General features: G+C 42.4%; 3 protein-coding genes across 25 annotated transcripts in view; 1 reads left to right on the top strand and 2 right to left on the bottom strand.

Moving 5' to 3' along the window:
- The window catches only part of rims2a (regulating synaptic membrane exocytosis 2a), a 131,778-nt gene extending 128,587 nt beyond the window's left edge, over nucleotides 1-3,191 (bottom strand). For 22 of the 23 annotated variants that reach the window (XM_072394851.1, XM_072394852.1, XM_072394854.1 and 19 more), the window contains exon 1: nucleotides 2,968-3,191. In XM_072394851.1, coding sequence (XP_072250952.1) covers nucleotides 2,968-3,158 — 191 coding nt within the window. In that variant the 5' untranslated portion in view covers nucleotides 3,159-3,191. The remainder of the gene's footprint in view (nucleotides 1-2,967) is intronic. The other variant, XM_072394869.1, reaches the window with a different exon arrangement.
- A 1,562-nt stretch (nucleotides 3,192-4,753) lies between these two features.
- On the bottom strand, nucleotides 4,754-13,311 carry dcaf13 (ddb1 and cul4 associated factor 13). Its single transcript, XM_072394841.1, has 11 exons — nucleotides 13,097-13,311; nucleotides 12,411-12,610; nucleotides 12,195-12,302; nucleotides 12,009-12,098; nucleotides 11,744-11,899; nucleotides 11,518-11,595; nucleotides 11,358-11,440; nucleotides 10,980-11,144; nucleotides 9,686-9,821; nucleotides 6,153-6,316; nucleotides 4,754-5,618 (listed from the first exon to the last, which is right to left on the bottom strand). Exons 1-11 carry the CDS (start codon nucleotides 13,164-13,166, stop codon nucleotides 5,531-5,533), a joined length of 1,338 nt encoding a protein of 445 aa, XP_072250942.1. The 5' UTR covers nucleotides 13,167-13,311; the 3' UTR covers nucleotides 4,754-5,530.
- Nucleotides 13,312-13,906: 595 nt separating this feature from the next.
- On the top strand, nucleotides 13,907-19,662 carry slc25a32b (solute carrier family 25 member 32b). The gene is made up of 7 exons (XM_072394836.1): nucleotides 13,907-14,398; nucleotides 14,674-14,824; nucleotides 14,954-15,039; nucleotides 17,752-17,906; nucleotides 18,351-18,464; nucleotides 18,595-18,740; nucleotides 18,839-19,662. Exons 1-7 carry the CDS (start codon nucleotides 14,209-14,211, stop codon nucleotides 18,960-18,962), a joined length of 966 nt encoding a protein of 321 aa, XP_072250937.1. The 5' UTR covers nucleotides 13,907-14,208; the 3' UTR covers nucleotides 18,963-19,662.
- Nucleotides 19,663-19,807: the final 145 nt, after the last annotated feature.

Below are 19,807 nucleotides of genomic sequence, written 5' to 3'. Positions count from 1 at the left end.
AGAGATGAATGCTGTCATGAGGAGGAAGAGGAACTAGAATATTTATGAGAACAAAGTTACGTTGTGTTCTCACTGGAAAGAGAGATGAATATTTAAGGTTTTGCAAATGCAACTGATAGAAGCCTAAGCTCCCATCGGTGACTGTCCATCTTGAGAGATTATGAGTGTGTGTGTGCTCAAATGGCTCATACCCTCCTAATACAGGTAACAGTAAAGCAAATAAATTGAAAACACTGTCAAAGATGAACATAAAGGTAGGGAAAAAAGGTGACAGTATAGCCGGGATGACCCCTTCCTGTCCCCTCACGCTCCCAGACACCAAGCACAACCAAGCACCCCTGGAGGAGTGAGGAATCAAGGAGAAAGGAGAAGTGGAGCCCCTGGCTTTCCAGGGGTCACCCCATCAAAGGCAGCTGACGCCTGCCTGTAGGATACACTGCGTGTGGGTAGGGGGTTCCCATGGCTATCATTACTGTGGTGCTCAAGGACTCACTGAAGCAGGGAAAGCCAAGCTCACTGATAGATTGAGAGGATTCTTTATTATGGAACAAGTGCACCTGGAGCCATGTTTAATTGTAGACAGGACTTGTTTGTTGCAGCTACAAATGGGACAGTATGGAGTAGATGTGCATTTATGGCTAGTTGTTTGATAAGCTTTTATACGGATTATTTCACAGGAAACTGACTTTTTGTGCAAGCACATTTTTTACACGCAGACACACACACTAGACTAAGAATGAGCGGGCTAAGAAAGCAATAGCTAATTACATGCGAGTCAGCAGTGCTGGATTTCCATCCACGCTCGCTGTAGCACCTCTAGTGAGATGACAGCAAGTTGGCAAGCCCTGCAGCTGGAGGCTTCTCTCTTTCTCTCTCTCTCTCATTCTCTTCTCCATCCCTCCATCCTCCCAGGATTCCCTCTGTTAGATTACACACTTCGATGTTGAAACTGCCACTTGCACAAACACCGGCCAAACTGCTGTGGGATTGGACTCTGACTGCGTCAGAGGAGATGCACGAGCTAGAAGGTTGGAATGTTGCAGTGTGGGTGTTTGTTCCTGACACCGCTGGAAATGCTATGAACTATCCGATGACAAGTTAATCCGCTGCAGTTGTACCTATTCCAGAGATGAGCATATTAATGCTGCTTCAGGATATGTTATGCCCGAGTGATTCATAGGTATAGAAAGTGGGGATTTACTGTTTCGATGACTCATGATGAGTCACCAAGAATGTAAAGACAGAGCACATTAAACTAATATGGTGGTGGTGTATGAAAACTAAAAGATACTTTAAGACATCAAGGAGTGCTGTGGTGTAATCTGAACGTCACAGCAGCAGCAAAAAAAAAAAAAAAAGTAGCAGAAAGCCTTTGTCAGATGTTTGGAAGAACAGCCCTGCTGCCAGGATAAGCCCCAAGGTAGCCAAAGCATGCACACTGGAAACGTACTGTAATTCGTACCAAATAAATTACCCATAGGCCTCTGTGACCTCCTCACATATTGAATCCCTTTGGCTTGTTAGGCCTGAGAGTTACCTAACACCATGGTTTGACAGTAAATCAGTCATGTCTGTCGCAAATAACAGCCTATTCAACCCATTGTCAGCTATGGCAAGGTTTAGAATCACTGTCAGACTAAGAGTGACCAAAACTGACAATCCCCTTCATCCCAGAGAGAGAGAATGGTGATGGTGGGGAACAAGGGTCTATTGAAGAGGAAAGGGGAGGAGAGACTGTGAAAGGGGGAAGGAAGGCAAAAAAAACAAAAAACCGAGATGAATCACAACCGGCTCACACCGCAGCGGCTGAGGTAGCCGCGTCTTGGAGTACATGAGTCATGTTTATCAGGCAGCTGCACAAGGCAGGGACTGCACACCTTTATCTCCATTACGATTGTTGCTTTGAAACTAATATTTACCAGGAGATGGAAAAAAAACATTTAAAACTATAAAACCTTCCAGTGACGGTCAGGAATCCTTTACATTTCAGTCAAACAAACCAAATGAACCTGAAGAAAAACCAGTTAACATCTAAAATGCGTACAGCATTCAAATCAATCGAAACGCACGAGTCCCTGAGTTGTGAGCAAACAAGCATGTGCAACCTTTCATCCAAGAAGGAAAACTACAAGAAAATCAACAGGATGGAAACATTTAAGGCCACCACTCCGAAATCCCTCTCTCTTCATTTTCCTGATTTCCATTTTTTTTTAAAAATGCAATCAGCAACGAAAGCGTTTTTGTTGCCAGGTCAAGACGACCGTGTGTAATATTCTATCATAAACCCGATTTATGGCCCACACAGTTACAGTTAAAGCCATGACAGCGGAAACACTCCGGTCCACCTTAAAAAGTGAAACCTTACAGTGGACAGCTCCGTGGTGCTGAAACAGCTCCGAGCGACATCTGTACAGAAGAGGAGCGGAGAATGGGGGTGGGGAGGTGGGGGCAAGCTCTACCGGGGCTTAAACGTTGAAATCACACACACACCGCGTGCGCCATCGCCACAAAGGACACCTTAAATGATCTTTCCTGTGTCATATTGTGTAATCTCGGTGACGTTCGTGGGGAAAGGTTAAGTCATTTGGCGTGCTTTTTACGTGAAAATGGCGGCCGTCGCTTCTAACCCAACCCACTGTAGTACGGCTACATCCACAACAAAGTGCGGGGAAAGCACTGTGGTGTCCGCCGCTGTATAGAATGATACCTCGCTGTCAAAATAAAGTCGTCTCTTAGGTGGGAGTCAAAAAATGTTATACGAGGGGACGCTGAGTCTCACCCTGGTGCCAACCGTTACAGATCGACCATCAAAGCTCCAGGTTAGATGTCTTGAGGCAATATGAGTCTCTAGTACTTCACTGAGTGATAGAAATTACCTCTGTAGCTAATAACAACCCACAAACACCGTTGTTTTTTTCACCATCAGCCACACCACAAACCCCACTCGTTATCTGGGCTTTTTCTTACTTTAACATCGACTGCTCCTTCGCATCCTCCTTCTTCTGTCGGTCCATGACACCGAGGATGATCTTCCTCTCCTCCTCTGTGAGGTGGCTGAGGTCCGGCATCTCCGGCATGGCGCCGGCCGCTGAGGGAGCAGCAGCAGCAGCAGCAGCAGCAGGGCCAGGGCCGCCCCGGGGCCCGTGTGGAGCAGACATCTTTTACACACAGTGGCTAAAAAACAAGAGAGGCACCGTCAACCAGCTGCAACGCGGGTGATATGTGTGTTTCTTATGTTTCATGCTTTGAAATGTTCAAACTGGTGATCGGCTTTGAAGCAGGCTCACACGCGGCATGACATCTTGGTTAGCGGCATCATGCACATTATTAACATCGCGCTGCAGAAACAGGCGTGGAAATATTCAATCACGGGCTTCCTCCCCAGCTATTAAAAGCTCGTGGTGAGGTTATAAGACTACGCTGCAGCCAAAATGAGAGCTACCTGGGTGACTCGCGGTATCAAGGGCTGAAACGCCAAATTTACACATCAACATTTCTATGAAAGAACGCGCTGCAGGTTTGTGAGAGATGCTCCTAAAAGACTGGCGGGTTGTAGGTTACAACCTGCAGGTATTCCAAACACAAGCCTCCATCCATCCAAGAAGAAGAAGAAAAATGACTGAGGATTTAAAGAACAACTCTTGCCTTTTATTTTGCAGTCATGTTAAATCCTGTCTAACCCATCGCTGCCATCCTTTAGAGGGGTTTTACGCGCATGCTGGAATAAAAGATGCCCGGTCCGTCCTTGTTGGTTTTCGTTTGGAGTCCTTAACTCTCCTCTGTCACTCTGTTTAGCTCGCCTTCCTCCAGGTTGGTAATTCTTGGAGATTTCTTAAATGCACAAAAATGGATGCAATGACAGAGAGAGGGAGAGTTGAGAGAGAGAGAGAGAGAGAGAGAGAGAGAGAGAGAGAGAGAGAGAGAGAGAGAGAGAGAGAGAGAGAGAGAGAGAGAGAGATGAGTGGACTGGGTGAAAGAAAAACCCAGCAAGGAAGAAGAGGCGGAGCGATAAAAAAACACGTAGAATAAGCTAAGCCGAGAGGACGCGCTGGATGTTCATTGACAGCAGGCAGATAGCAGCCGCAAAAACACGGAGTGGAGGAACAGCCGGAGCAGCGTTGTGTGCACCATGCATATTTCATAACCTGACCACGAGCACCGTGAGAGGGACTGACGTGAAGTGGGAGGGTAAATGCAGAGTATGACCAGTGACAATGACTGTAGGTGCGGCAGCGGTTCCGGTCAGTACTTTCACACACGCAGGCGCGCGCACAGCAGGGGTTTTGTTGCCGGCTGATGTGAGAAACTCTGTTAAGGTACATGGTTGAAAATAAAGGAAAACAATTACACAAGAGGGAGTCAGCTGTGTAGACGCAACTAATATTGAGACAAGAGTTTACCGGAGACATTTTGAAGTAAAATATTTAAGCTCCTACTTCTTAAATGTTGGCATTTTTCCCTGTAGTGTTGGTTGAAAATATTTGGGTTTTGGAGTGTGGTTAAGACCTGGAAGAGTGAACTCTTCTCCCCCTTTTTATGCTGACTTCCAACCAAAACTTTCTTTTCTGTTGATCTACATTGCTATCCCACCCACGCACACTTGATTGTATCTGAAAGATAACTTTAAAAGGATCGAGCCTCTACCCTTATTAGGCCTCTAAGTAGATTAGCACAGTGTGGTGATTTGATACAAGTCATCAAGAGGAACTGGTTGCAGTGTTTGAAGTTTGAAAGACATGTTTCCACAACAGAGACAGTTTTAACGTTTATTAGAAATAAACACCAGAAATCAGCGTCAGTACCACGCATACAGATGTATCGGCTGTGTTACCTTGCCCACATGATATTAGATTTCCCAAATATGAGGAAAAAGAAGGAATCACCATAGATGAAAGCTTTAATTTAGCAATTAATTTCTCTCACAATGTTCATAAAGCTCATCTGAAGATAACCACAGACCTCGTTCCCGTGCATACATAAAAAGCAGGAAAACCACTACAGTGGTTCATCTCTGGGTAGTTACGTAAGCACATTTTTTTTATTTTAGAGCTTCATTCATGGAGCATAAACTATCGACCATTAGGAATGATGCAGTGAAATAATGCAACGAAATACCTCGTCATTGAATATCCTTTTAAGATTGGATCAATTGAAGCCAACTGTAAATCTTTTTCTTAATTAAAAACAAGGGGGAAAAAAAGGGGCAAACTTGCTCAAAACAAAATGTGTTTTCAGCCCGTTGATGCAGAACCAAATGTAGGAAGTTAAAAATTCTAAACTGTGTGTAAGAAAAGCCAAGTGTAAAAGAACAACTGATACTCAAGCCAAGTGGCACTAGGTCAACTTGTTCCTCTGAATGCATTTACGCTACGAGGGCTTGTATTTCAAGTTGTGCAGAACTGGTCGCTTGTGCGTCCCACAAATTTTATTATTTTTTTTTTTTCAATCCTCGGGACTGAACAGTTCTCAGTCTCCTCCTCAGTCACTTATCAGCAGTCTCTGGGTCCACGAATCCTTCCCTCCACCCGCTCTATTTCACCACAGTGACAACGTGCTTCTCCTTCTCAGACACCACGGGCATGGTTCCTGGTTTGCTGTGCTTGCGGACGTTTATCTCCCTGAAAAACAAAAAAAAAAGGTGGAACAAAACGGTGAATAACTCAAAACACGGAGCGAGTATATGGGCAAAGAGACTAGGGAGGGAGAGAAGAGCAAACAGAGAGGAGGGCAGAGGAAGAGACTCAATCTGAGACTGTTGACCTAACGGCGTCGACGCAGGCCGCGCTGATGCGTTCTGAGAATAATGCATCAAACTCTGACTAAATCATTTGCAGCTCAAACACATGTCTGACATATGATGATACTGTTGCTTAGTAGAAAAGAAGAGCCGCAGACTAAGCTATGATTCACTGAGTGGCAGGGCAAACTGGGACAATCAATCCAACACACAAGCTGTAAATGAGTATGTAATGCCTATCGAGAGCACGTCATAGCAGGCAGTCCCATCTGTGAGATTTTCCATCAGGCTGGTGTGACTGCTCAGGTCAAATCTTTCCTGGCACCAATCCAACCTTTTTCTTTTCTTTTTTTTTTTTTTCCTGCTTGGCTTAACGTCAGCGTTAGAAATACATGGGATAAAACTTAATACACACTTTCTACGGCGAGCCTCTTTCATGACCCTCAGCTCCTTGCTCTGGTGGTAGATGCTCTTGGGCAGATGGCGGTGGCGAGCGATGCGCCTGATTTGCGGGTGGTGCTGGAACTTCTCCTTCAGCTTCTGACTGTAGTTTATGGCCTCCCTCTCTCTGGGGGCAAGCTACATCGCACCAGAAGGAAGAGATGACAACACAGGATGAGAGTTAATTATTAGCCTTTTGAATAAAATAACCCTGCCACAAAGTACATTTTGTAGCTCTTCTGGAGCTTCTGAGCGGGACAATATCGCACGCCGATCAGCACGTTCCGTTTAGTTTAATACAATCCACATTTTGAGCACTTTGGGACTTTTCATTTCTCAATTCTGGCAGAAGGTGATCTGCTGATGAAGATAAGGGGGTCTTGGCAGGTTTGGTCATAAGAAAGCAACTTGAAGTGGTTGGAGGGGACTGATATGCCAACAGCTTTCATCCATATTAAAATCCCATTTTTTCCCCGCTGGCACCAACCAACGGGCGGCGGTCTCTTATCTACCATTCAAGAAACAAGTGACGTATCTACAGCTCAGTGAAAAATTATACATGTCATTTGATTTCTCTTCTGGGAGTTAACGCAGGTCATCTGAATGAGCACTGACATTTTTCTGGTGAGGACAGCAAATTTCTCCCAGCTACAAACAGTGGAGGACCTTTGCTGACTCGGCACAGCCGAAATCAGCCTCGCCGATGACTCAGTGGCTCTTGTTAACTTGTCGGATTTTAATTATTCCTGCGGCATGTGTAGTTGCTTCAGTTGCCATGGTGAGCGCATTGTCATCCAAAGAGGTCCTCATTCATGTCGTGCTGTGTTTCCAGTAAACGACTGTGAGCCTGAAGTCTTACGAGTTATGCAAAACCTTCTTGTTCAAGTTCCATCTTAAACGAACCCACTTGGCTTTTAAAAGATACGCCCCGTGTTCAACTTGGGTGGTGTTTGGTTGATTGCGATTGCTCTGGTATACTGCCTTGCATCATAAAATGTTAAACGGTACAGTGAGCAGTAACTTCAGCTTGACAACATGCTCATTCAAAACCGAATCAATGTCTGTTAAAAGTGAAGACTCTAGCTCAACAACACTCCCTCTCAGTCTCGCTCATAAAAACCATCGGCTGGCCGGGCTTGGTCTTGGCTGGAGCTGCTCTCCTCGAAGGCTTTTATTCTAATTAAAAGCAACGATTTCTCTCAGATTCAATTTGTTGAGGAAGAGTTAGCTAGATGCTGATCCTGTTGTACTAAACTAACTCCCCTGGATACACACGCCGCCGGCCTCCTGAATGGGGCTTGTGTGATCTCGACACCCAAAATATGAGACAGCAAAAAAGAAAATGAGGAGCTCGATTTTGGTCTGGAGCAAGAATATGAAAGGCGACTGATACAGGAAAGCAAAGGCAGACTGTGTGAAAAGTCACCATCAGCTAACTGATTCTGATTACTCAGATGGGGTCAAAAACTGCGCTGATCCCACAGCAGGGTCGCAAACACTTCCACTATGACCAGAAAAATAAAGCCCCAAGATGACAGACAGCAGCATATAATCGATTACTTTTTGCCCACATTACACTAAGTAGATAAGAAAGTAACTGCCTAAAAAGTTAAATACAGTTAATATTGAGAAAATAAACACAATCCCAAATGTCTGTAAATAAAAGCAACGAGTTTTGGTGGACTAACTACTTTATAACGTGTACAGCCATGACATTACAGCTGAACCAGGCCTCGATCACAGCTGCCATCATTCTATTATTCAAGGTGATGACTGTCAGATGGATGATCGTGATGAACTGTTTGATTGTCATTCTGTTAGACGGCTTTACACATTTTGAGATTGTAAAATTCTACACATTTTTTGTTAAAAAAAAAAAATCATTTAAAGACATATCTGATCTGAATATATTAGAGACAACAACATAGAACATGTGTATCATATCAAAGCCTCTCACACTCGCGCACACACACACACGATGCCACTGGTCGACCTGCCTTCCTCTGGATGCTCGCGTTATAAGAGTGAACCACAATTACTTACTTGCTTTGGGCCTCTAATGGAAGCTTAAACGGCTCTTAAACTTAATATTCTGCTTCGCGCTTTGATGTGCCTGACCAATCATTTTGATAAATAGCCTATTTTAACCATTTTGTCCAAAACCAAACAAAATCACAGGAAAATGAATGTCCTGAAAAGCTTTACACATCATATTTATGATGCAAACATGCAGAAATATTGTCCACTGAGAGGTAAAGTATGTAACGCTTAATCAATTGGATTATTAGGGAAAAAATAATAATAATAAAAGTTTGATGACACCCTTGTTTCTAATGTTATTGATTATCCAGAAAGACAGAAAGGCAAAAGTTTTGAGATGAAACAGGAAATCGGACAGCAGGATGATTTTTTTGGGGTTAGTCTCACCTTTAATACACAGGCTAAGCTGTAATCATTCCTAAAATCTAACGCGTGACTCAAACTTTTCCGGAACTGAAAATAAGTCTGCAGATCACCAAAAGGGGGATTGTTTAAAAAAAAAAAAACTAAAAAGGATGAGTGTGTAGCAGCTGACAGAGGAGTCCCCATCAGTCCAGTGTGAAGCCCTCAGACACAGACAAAGCCTCGAGTCAGCGTTTCTTGATAATTAAAGACCCTCTCAGTACAACGCGATTGTTAATGCTTCATTATGTTCAGAGTGGCCTCCGTTTAAGAGATTGGCCGATTTAAACTGCTGATAGGAGCAGCCCTTGTCTGATCTCTTTAAGTGCAAAGCTTGCGAATAAATCTTTTCCTGCACAGTGACAGTAAAACAAGTGCCAAAAGCGAGCCGTTTCCACTCTGAACGCTGCATTAAGAGAATAAGCAAGAGTGAATCCGATTAGGAGTGAAAGATGGCTGCTGGAGATGGCACAGGAGATGCCACTGAGCTTTATGATTCTGCCATAACTGGCATTTGGGAATTTGAAAAACACTTCCCAAGGTTTTAACTAAACTGATGCGACAGTTAAGAGCAACATGATATCAATGCCATGATCTGTGCTGTAACTCTGCTTCTAACACTAGTCGTACTCACAAACAAGGGCATCCAAAGAGGAAATCTGAGCAATGTTTCTTCTTTTGCTGGTGATTTGTTGAACCACTGCAGTGGTGTTTTGGGTCTTTAGGACCTGCCAATTGGTACATTGTACTTATTGAAAGTGATTCTACCTTAAGTCAGCATCCATCAGAGCATTTGGCAACAGCAGTGCCGTAGCTCCTGGCAGAGTCACCCACAGTTACGGTGCCACGGTGGGCGTACAGCCAAAGATGTGTTACAGAAAAAAATGCAAGCAACTCATAAAATACCATCAGGTAATAAACTGGAGGCAGATACGATATATACGACACCTGAGAAAAATGTTGTTGGGGATCACTATGGAGACATTACGATGAGGAATTGCTTAAAAAGCTGCCATAAGCAGCACGTTGCCTTTAGTATGAAAAAGAAGACGAGACGGGACTCACCACTCCTAGTTTCTCTGCTGCTTTGGCTTTCCACAGGCGGATGTTCGTCTCATCGGAACCGCTCAGGATGTACTTGTTGTCTGCCGACCACTTTATGCAGATGACGTGCTGCATGCGTTTGGTGTGGTAGACCTCCCTGAATGACAAGATACCAAAGCACACGACGCAAGACACTTAAGGGGTGAGGGACTGTGGCAACACAAACCAGTGCTTCAGAACTGAAAAACATAACACGTGCCCCGCGTCGCGTTAACGTTTTTCTGTTTCCGAAGCAACTGCCAAGAGTACAATATCGTGTGTGTTGAACCATAAAGACATTTAACCTGCCATGGTTAACCAGAGCTGGATTAGAGAAAGAACACGGAGAAGGAAACAGACACCTTTTAGCACCCTTTTGATAGTTAATGGTTTGTTACAGTTTGTGGATGTCCATTGCCATGGTTACAAAAAATAAACAAGTTTAAATCCAAGGAGCAATCATATCATCAGTCTAACTGTTGGCGACTTTGGTTGGACTGACTCACACTTTGTGGTCTAATCCATCCCCTTTGTGGCTCGATACCATCATATTATCTCTGCTTTTGTTCTAGATGGAAGAGTCACACTGAATGCTCCCATTTCTCCAACATAAACATATGAGATGAATGCTAGCAAGAGAACAGCGTGAAGAACAGCAGAGGGGAAGTGAACCCTGCTGTTGGGTGTCAAGATCCTTTTTTTTCTCTTTTAAATCATTCATCAAGTCTTCCCAAAGTGGTCCCAACAACAAAACCATTCAACGCTATTGTTGTCATTATAGCTGTGGTGAGGACTGCCAGCCAACTGAATTGGAAGAATATCTACAGCCATCCATCTAAAGTTATTGTTATAGTTATTGTTCTTGGCGCCCAAGGGAAAATAAACATCATGTTTTCCTTGATAACAACTAAGCTGTTAATGTAATATAATCAGACCATCCATCCATCCGTTTTCTACACCAGCCCAAGTCATTTCAGGGTTGTGGAAGGTGGCAGGAAGTTATCCCAGCAGCCAACAGGTAAAAAGTGGGGTACAGCCTGGATGAGTCCATCAGAGAGACAAACAATCATGCACGCTCCGACTCAATCAATTTAGAATCAAAGATCAGTGCGATCACATTTACTTTGTTCTCCGATAAGAAAAAAACTGTTTTTGAGCTACTTACACTCCGTATGTTGAGTACAATATATGAATATTATTAGATGGAAGCTCAGATAAACTTACCCATACGCATTTTACTCAACACGGCGTGTCATTTCTGACTGGCAGTACTGACCTGCTGTGTCCGCCATCCTTGGAGAAAATGCGAATAGTCTTGTCAAAACTGGCAGACACAAACTCCTGCCCAGTGGGAGAGTAGTCGACATCGAGTACTGCTGAGACGTGGTCCATGTGTACAAGGATGGGCTTGTCCAGGTATCTCATGTCATATGTGTACAGGCTGGTGAAACAGACAGGAAGCAATATTGACCCTTCTGGTGACAGCTTTTTTGAGGATTGCTAGATATGTAATGTAACCAAAAGTAAGTGGACAGTTACCTCCATTAAAATATTGGAAAGATTTGGTTGTTTCATTACGTACTACCAAGACAGAATATACATAAAATGTACTTTTGATGAGTTTGATGGATGAATCTTTCCCCCTTAAACTCACTTGTAGTCTTCATTTGCACATGTAAAGTAATAGGCTTCCATGGGGTTCCAGCATAATGTGTTGCTCCTCATTGTCATGATAACCTAAAGAAGAAATACAACCGTCATTCTGCATCATTTCCTTGTGAGAAATAAGCCACAAACCGTGCAGTGCAGCCTACCCTTTTCAGTGGTGCCGACTCCCTCATGTCGTATAAAACTATACTTCTGTCAGAGGCACAGCTTCCGAGAAGTTCTGTCTGTGAGGACGCAAAGGGCTCACTTAAAAGATACCCGCAGGATGTATGCTTTAAATTAGACTGGTATAATGCATTTATTTTGTTTAAATATTGATATTGTGTGAGGATGAAAACTGCTCTGAGGTGTGATGACTACAGTGCGTCTTACTTCCACAGGGTTGAAGCGGACAGAGCTGAAGCTGTCTACGCCCCAGGTAAAGGAGCGGATTGGTGTGCTCCTCTGCTCATCCCAGATGTCCACCTGCTGGCCACATGTTGCAAACACACTATCTTTTTGGTGATGGTCCAGTCCTGTGAACACAGTCTATAGGGGATATTTTCCTTTAAAACATAGCCACTGTGTGATAGCTAACTGATGCACCGTGTAATGTGACTGCAACTGTCCTTAATAATTATAATCATAAAAGATCCACCTTGCCCAGGATGGTGTTAAGTGGCTCCTCTTCCTCTCCATAACCCGGTGCTTCCATTTTCCACTGCTTGACTGTTTTGTCATCACCAACCTACAGTGAATGAGACGAAGTGAATTCAATGTCTGTTAAAAGGAAAGAAGATTTTTTAACAAAAAATCTTCTAAGACATGGAAGAGCATCATTTACCGTGAAAAAGGATGATCCGCAGTATCTGACAACCATACCCCGCACAAAACCTTCATGGGCTTGGAGAGTGCGGACACATTCTCGCTTGGTAAGATTCCAAACTTTTACCTAAAGACGGAGAGAGAAACGAGAAAGAGAAAACTAGTTAATTAAGAAATGAATTATAGGAACTATCAAAGGATGTTACAAGGTCAAGTATGTCAACGAATGGTTAACCTCGCCATCACAGGAGCCAGACAGCAGGGTGGAGAGACTCTTGATGTGCTTGGCCATGCAGTTCACCCCATCCCTATGACCGTCCAGGGAGGCCAGGAAAGGCTTGGCGAACACCCGCTCCAACTTTGTGGCATTCAGGGCCCTTGTGTACTCCCTGCTCACCTCAAACGGATGAAGCGAAGGGTCATAGTTTCTAGGGACTAGCAACAAGACAGTAATGAGAGAACGCATCTTTGAATGTACGACAACAGTTACCAAAAAGAAAACTAAGACTCCAATTAAGCCCATTTCTGTAGACCATCTTGACACGTTTTATTGTTTAGTTTACAAATTAAATGGGTCTTTGAGACATGCATATGTTTATGGATATAGTCTAAAAGGAAACAGCAGTTCTATTGTCGAGTTGACTGAAAAAGCTGTGTTTAATTGGGAGGATGTTCTTAAAAACATGACAAGTAGTGTGTCTTTTGGACCTCTTTTTAATTTACTATACATGTCATACGTGACTAGCGAATGTGCACGTTCTTAACGTCCTCTGCAACGTCCTTAGGTAAGAGGAATGGGAGGCTAAAGTAGAAGTTGTTACAGTATGAACGTCGCACACGGGACAAACAGCTAATGTTTACTGAAAAATAACTTGCTAAGAGGCAGTGGTTAGCGTCTAAAAGACCAAGATAAATACTCACCACGCTGAATATCATGTTTAGTCTCCCGGACATAATCGTCAGGGTTTCTAGAAAGGACTTTGACTTTCATTTGTCAAAGTAAAACTGGACAAACACGTCGAAAATGCTAAGTTCAGTGAGGAAAAATTTTAGCAAGTATTGAGAATTCCGTCCATGTGTTGATGAAGCAGAGACGCCTTGCACCCGCGTTGCATTGTGGGATGTCCAGTCCTCCTCGTTGCGTCACAGGAAAAATATCTGTCAAGTTGAACATTTTACAAAATGGAAGAACAGAACTTTCACTTGAAACTTCTTCCCTCATGAGTGTGTGCGAATTTGTCGTGGTAAAGCGCAAGAAACACGTGTGCACACGGAGTAAAATTAATAATTTTTCAATCAGCATTTAATACACCCTCTTCAAAATACACCTGTATGTAAATAGTACTGATCCTTTTTTTTGTAAAGTAAGGTAAATACATGCACTGCTTTTAATAGGACATGGTTGGCTGGACAGGCCAGTTAAAGATTAGGTCCAAAATGACAAAAAGAGGTCTTTAGACAACACCCCAAGTAAGCACCGCAAAACATTATCAAAAATACTTGATAAAACTTTATTAAACAGACGACAAATAACTTGTTTGAAATTACCATATTCGAAATAATTTGCACTTTGATCAAAATGAACGAATGTAACCCTCATACAAAAACATGTCTCATCCTTGGCCAACTTTTGTGTCATTTCTAAAAAAAAAAGCAAAGTAATTCGAATTTTCTTGTGTGATGTATATTATTTTGAAAGTAAAATCCGGAAGTAGGACTTTAACGATAGCTGGTTGGAGTTTACTTAACACTGATAGCAAGGTCGAGCAGTGGTACTGCAAGTTGACATTTGAAAAGCGACACCAAAGCTAAGGAATATAACCCAGTGTCAAAAACGTGGTTCAGATGCTGACATGCTTTGAAAATGATAGGGCTTTACCGCCTGTGGGCTATATTTGAATTCTGCGGGAGCGTCGAACAGTTGTCTCAGTTTTATAGAGTAAGTTAAGTTTTTTTAAGCCATACCATCCGGCGCGCTCGTGCTGTAAACACTGTTAGCTACCAGGAGCTAGCTGACTCTCTTACCTGTTAACATGAGCTCCGCTCCAAATCATGGTAGCGTTAACGTTACAGAGACAGGACTGCCCGGCACTCCTGTAGCCGGACGGTTCCAGCGGGTCTTCAGCCACGTGAGAGTAGAAAACCTGGTCGCAGGACTCAGTGGGGGAGTGGTGTCGACACTGGTGCTTCACCCACTGGACCTCGTCAAAATCAGGTTTGCAGGTACGTCATTTACAAACCAAAAAGTATTATAGACTGTTGGGATGATTTCACTGAGCCCATCAGCAATATTATAACGTGTAAGTCCTATGAAGCATCTACTACTTTGTTTCCTTTAGTGGATCAACAAGTACGCAGAGCTCCAAGTTGAGATGTGGTTTCTTGATAGCAGATCTGTCATGCTGATTTAATTGTATTGAATTTATTTGTAATAACTGTTGATATCTTGTGCTTTATTTGACAATCATAACATCATTTCAATGTATTTTCTTATGTAGTAAGTGACGGGCTGGAATTAAGACCGAAGTACAGTGGCATATTACACTGTATGAAGAGTGTCTGGCATCAAGAGGGCCTGAGAGGTCTCTACCAAGGAGTGACCCCCAATATTTGGGGTGCTGGCACATCGTGGGGTCTCTACTTCTTCTTGTATGTAAACCTTAATCTTCGAGCTTGTTGGTTCACAATTGCATGAGGGTGTTTTTACTATCAACAGTGGCATTTAAGGTGGTCTGTAGCTGTGAAACGTGTTACTCTTCATGTTATTTTCTTTTACAGCTACAATGCAATCAAAGGGTACACAAAGGAAGGTCGTGAGAGTGAACTAAGTGCTGTAGAACACCTGGTGTCGGCGGCTGAAGCAGGTCAGTCCTACATCCGTTTGAACAGGGCTGTTCTGCAAGCAAACACTCAATATCAGCATGCAGCCACTGACGAGAGCTAGATTATACTGCTCCTTGCTGGTTGTAATTCACAGGGGGCAGATGCAAATTGTTACACTGTTCTGTTGTTCATTGTGGTCTCATATGATCACACGAAACTAACTCCTGTTGATGAAATTATGTGTTGAAAATGAAGCTCCTTCGAGAATAAAAAAAAAAGACAAAAATAAAATAAAGGTAGAGAGATTTGTATTTTTAACTACCTTTAACTTCTGACTGAAGAGTAAAACTAGCGTTCAGACTGAATAGTAAAACTAGCATTCTGACTGAAGAGTAAAGATAGCGTTCTGACTGAAGAGTAAAACTAGCGTTCTGACTGAAGAATAAAGCTCACGTTCTGACTGAAGAATAAAGCTCACGTTCTGACTGAAGAATAAAGCTCGCGTTCTGACTGAAGAGTAAAGCTAGCGTTCTGACTGAAGAATAAAGCTTGCGTTCTGACTGAAGAGTAAAAGCTTGCGTTCTGACTGAAGAGTAAAACTAGCATTCTGACTGAAGAATAAAGCTCGCGTTCTGACTGAAGAGTAAAACTAGCGTTCTGACTGAAGAGTAAAAAAAAAAAAGACAAAAATAAAATAAAGGCAGAGAGATTTGTATTTTTATAGCTACCTTTTAACAGAAATATATTTTGATGTAATTTACTCAGAGAAAACTAAGATAATCATAAAGGGTCAATAGCAGAGTTATTGACAACATACGAGCACTAAGCGTAATGCTTGCTTTTTGATATGAAGCACAAATAGGTTTGTCATGATTATGACATTTTTGTCACGTAAATGATAGCAGTTAATGACCCGCTTTCCATTTCTTTTGTTAATTTAAGCTTGAATTATGGCATTAGACTGTTAATATTTGAACATTTCATACATGATTTAAGTAGAATCTTGGGCACTACCCCAAACTTTGATGAATGAACCTGTGTTGGTTTAAAAAAAAACGTTCACTTTCTGACTGTAAATCCCACATTTTTGAAATTCTGACTGAAGAGTAAAGCTAGCATTCTGACTGAAGAGTAAAATGAGCACTTTGACTGAAGAGTAAAGCTAGCATTCTCACTGAAGAGTAAAGCTAGCATTCTGACTGAAGAGTAAAGCTAGCATTCTCACTGAAGAGTAAAGCTAGCATTCTCACTGAAGAGTAAAGCTAGCATTCTCACTGAAGAGTAAATCTAGCATTCTCACTGAAGAGTAAAGCTAGCATTCTGACTGAAGATTAAAGCTAGCATTCTGACTGAAGAATAAAGCTAGCATTCTGACTGAAGAATAAAGCTAGCGTTCTGACTGAAGAGTAAAGCTAGCATTCTCACTGAAGAGTAAAGCTAGCATTCTCACTGAAGAGGAAATCTAGCATTCTCACTGAAGAGTAAAGCTAGCATTCTGACTGAAGATTAAAGCTAGCATTCTGACTGAAGAATAAAGCTAGCATTCTGACTGAAGAATAAAGCTAGCGTTCTGACTGAAGAGTAAAGCTAGCATTCTCACTGAAGAGTAAAGCTAGCATTCTCACTGAAGAGGAAAGCTAGCGTTCTGACTGAAGAGGAAAGCTAGCGTTCTGACTGAAGAGGAAAGCTAGCGTTCTGACTGAAGAGTAAAGCTAGCGTTCTGACTGAAGAGGAAAGCTAGCGTTCTGACTGAAGAGTAAAACTAGCGTTCTGACTGAAAAGTAAAGCTAGCATTCTCACTGAAGAGTAAAGCTACCATTCTCACTGAAGAGGAAAGCTAGCGTTCTGACTGAAGAGGAAAGCTAGCGTTCTGACTGAAGAGGAAAGCTAGCGTTCTGACTGAAGAGTAAAGCTAGCGTTCTGACTGAAGAGTAAAGCTAGCGTTCTGACTGAAAAGTAAAGCTAGCATTCTGACTGAAGAATAAAACTAGCAGCGGCTCTAAACAGGACAGGAGGAGAGAACATTTTCAACTTCTAAAAAAACAACTCAGACCTCACAAATTTCTAGTGGTTCAAGCTAAAACTAGAACAGTCATGTTTACCACAGTTGTTTTCTTGGTACGGAATCCATACCCTCATTCATTTACATTCACAAAAAATCTCATCATTGGTGTTGGTTACTGCAGTGAATGCAGCATCAGAGCGTGGGGTCAGTTCTGTATGTCCTTGTGTGTCCCGTTTCAAGTCCACGACTTGAGAATGTAGAGCTGAGCCCAGCATATTTCTGTGTCTTAATGTAGCATGTCATTGGAGGAAGGAGGGAATGTGTCGTTGCACATTACAAGGCACATATGGATGTATTACAGGCAATAAAGTTACTTTTTAAAGGAAGTTGATGTTTTTCCAGGTTATCAGGCTTTATTTTTTGCACAGTGTGGTTTGAAATTACGTGTTTAGTCAGCAGAGGTTTGCTGACGCCACAAGCTCTGGAACATCACAAATCTGTCATTATATCTGTTGTGCTCCTTTTACTCATCTCATCTTGCATCTGTTCAATAGCGAAGCCCGTTAAAATGTTTGTCAGTATACCGCAAATAAAGTGACTCGGGTAGATTTTCAAAAATGGTAATAATCTGGATCTGTGACAATATGGTTCAGGTCACTCAGAGACTTGGTTTTCTTTTGCTCAGCAGCTTTTTTAAGTTGCAGCCGCATGCGATGAAATCTAAGAATTTCCTACTTTTTCTCCCCAGGCATCCTGACACTGACCATAACCAACCCAATCTGGGTCACCAAGACCCGGCTGGTTCTGCAGTACAATGCCGACTCAACAAGTAAGCAGTACAAGGGAATGGTAGATGCTTTGGTCAAGATCTACCGCCATGAGGGAGTGCCAGGACTATACAGGGTGAGACATCGGGGCATATAGTTCCATATAGTGCAGCAAAGGATGATATGCTTAGTGCTGACAACGTCAATAAATTCCCTATACTGTAGAGGCTTTTTTTTTAGGTTACAGGAACAAAATTCTCCATTGTTCTGCTTGGCTTGTTAATATTTAAGCAAATGTCGACAATCGCCACTAGAGGGCATCACAAGTCTTTATTAGCTTTGAAAAGTACAGTTAATTTATAATGACATTTTTTAAATTGTTTTTAAGCTTAATATCTAATTAATTTCCCTTGAAAGTCATTGGTACTAAATTCCTCAGTAAACATGCAATGAAAAGGTGCTTGAAGCAGGTTAGAAGTCACAGGTAAATGTATGCGAGTGGGTCTTTCTGGCAGTACATTTTGCGTACTGTTATTGAATGTGTCCAGACTGAATGACTTTCACGGTATCTATTCAAAAGGGTTACCTTCCTGGCCTGTTCGGTACGTCTCATGGAGCGCTGCAGTTCATGGCCTATGAAGAGCTCAAGAGAGACTACAACAAATACAAGAAAGTGCCATCCGACACAAAGTTGGTGAGTCATTACCCATAAGCCACACAAACGATGAAAACCCACTTAGTGGTTTATTAAAACTCATGCATGGGGGTTTTAACTGTTAAGATAACAGATAACAAGAGGCTCGTCATTTTTTCTGTGTAAACAGAGCGCGTTGGAATATATCGCAATGGCAGCATTGTCTAAATTATTTGCTGTGGCCACGACATACCCATATCAGGTGGTGCGAGCTCGCCTGCAAGACCAGCACAATAAATACAATGGAGTTATCGATGTCATCAGACGGACGTGGAGGTATGATACTGATCTTCTGACAACAAGACCAAGCCATTGTAAATCTGCCTGTTGTGTCCATTTTTTTCTGCTGCTTATCATAATATCTTTCTCTGCAGGAATGAAGGTGCCATTGGTTTCTACAAAGGCATCATCCCCAACTTGATCCGCGTCACCCCTGCCTGCTGCATCACCTTTGTGGTTTACGAGAATGTGTCTCGCTTCCTTCTTGGGAAAAAATAAAGTGGTTTCGAAAAGCATGAAACGGACAGCCGCGCAGACTGTGAGCTCACGCCGACGTGTCTGTGCCATGTGGAGACACAGAGGGGACAGCGTTGGACAGAGGCTGGACTGCGAGGACAGTGAAATGTGTGTTGAAGCGAGAAGCATTCGCTCGCTCTTAAAAATAATGAAAACGTTGCCAAACGAAGCAACAGAGTCAGCTGTGGATTAGTTTTTCCTCCTCTTTCTGTTTAGACTGTGGATTTTCCGTGAAATATTACATTATCTTTGATTCAAACGCACAGTTAAGTCATGGGGAAGATGCGGCTGTTCACCCTTGCTGAGATGATGATGAATGCTGCTGCTGTGATGATGGCTTCTTCCTTTTTTTTGGGAACTGTAAGTCAGTGTTGTGAGCATATTTCAGAGGAAGCAGACGAATCCAGTATTTCATCACACAGTAGTTATGTTTACATTGTTTTCTGGATGCAGAAAGACAGTCAGAAATATTTCAAGCGTGATTATCGGCAACGCAATCTTCTCAGGTTACTGTGTGTGTAATATTAGTTTTAAACAAATCCAACAAAGAGGATGGCTTTTAGTTCAAACACACTGACACACTTATCCATGACTTCATATTTGTTCTCTTGAAACAAACAGTAGCTATATTGCTTGATAAAGTTTTGTTTTATCTGCTTAATATACGTGAACACATTAAATGTGTTATTTTGGCATATTTTAAACTAAGTGTGTGTGTGTGTGTTACTTCAGCATTTTTACAACCCTACAAGCAGTGCCATCTAAAGAGTTGAATTGTTTTTTAAAAAAAAAAGACTTTTATTAATAGCAATAATGAATAGAAATGC

The sequence above is a fragment of the Leuresthes tenuis genome, unplaced genomic scaffold (genome assembly GCF_036924035.1).
Source record: "Leuresthes tenuis unplaced genomic scaffold, fLeuTen1.0.hap1 SCAF_10, whole genome shotgun sequence".
NCBI classification, from domain to species: domain Eukaryota; kingdom Metazoa; phylum Chordata; class Actinopteri; order Atheriniformes; family Atherinopsidae; genus Leuresthes; species Leuresthes tenuis.
The sequence above is the reverse complement of the archived record's forward strand: the minus strand, read 5'-3'. Positions and strand labels throughout refer to the sequence as shown.

What these genes read in the sequence shown, in the direction of transcription:
- dcaf13 (XM_072394841.1), bottom strand. Translation starts at nt 13,166, where the DNA reads ATGAAAGTCAAAGTCCTTTCTAGAAACCCTGACGATTATGTCCGGGAG. An exon ending in TAAACATGATATTCAGCGTG is followed by an intron (nt 12,611 to 13,096) that starts GTGAGTATTTAT and finishes TCTTGTTGCTAG; the next exon opens with TCCCTAGAAACTATGACCCT. An exon ending in TCCGCTTCAACCCTGTGGAA is followed by an intron (nt 11,596 to 11,743) that starts GTAAGACGCACT and finishes GCGTCCTCACAG; the next exon opens with ACAGAACTTCTCGGAAGCTG.
- slc25a32b (XM_072394836.1), top strand. Translation starts at nt 14,209, where the DNA reads ATGAGCTCCGCTCCAAATCATGGTAGCGTTAACGTTACAGAGACAGGA. An exon ending in TGGGGTCTCTACTTCTTCTT is followed by an intron (nt 14,825 to 14,953) that starts GTATGTAAACCT and finishes TTTCTTTTACAG; the next exon opens with CTACAATGCAATCAAAGGGT. An exon ending in GTCATCAGACGGACGTGGAG is followed by an intron (nt 18,741 to 18,838) that starts GTATGATACTGA and finishes CTTTCTCTGCAG; the next exon opens with GAATGAAGGTGCCATTGGTT.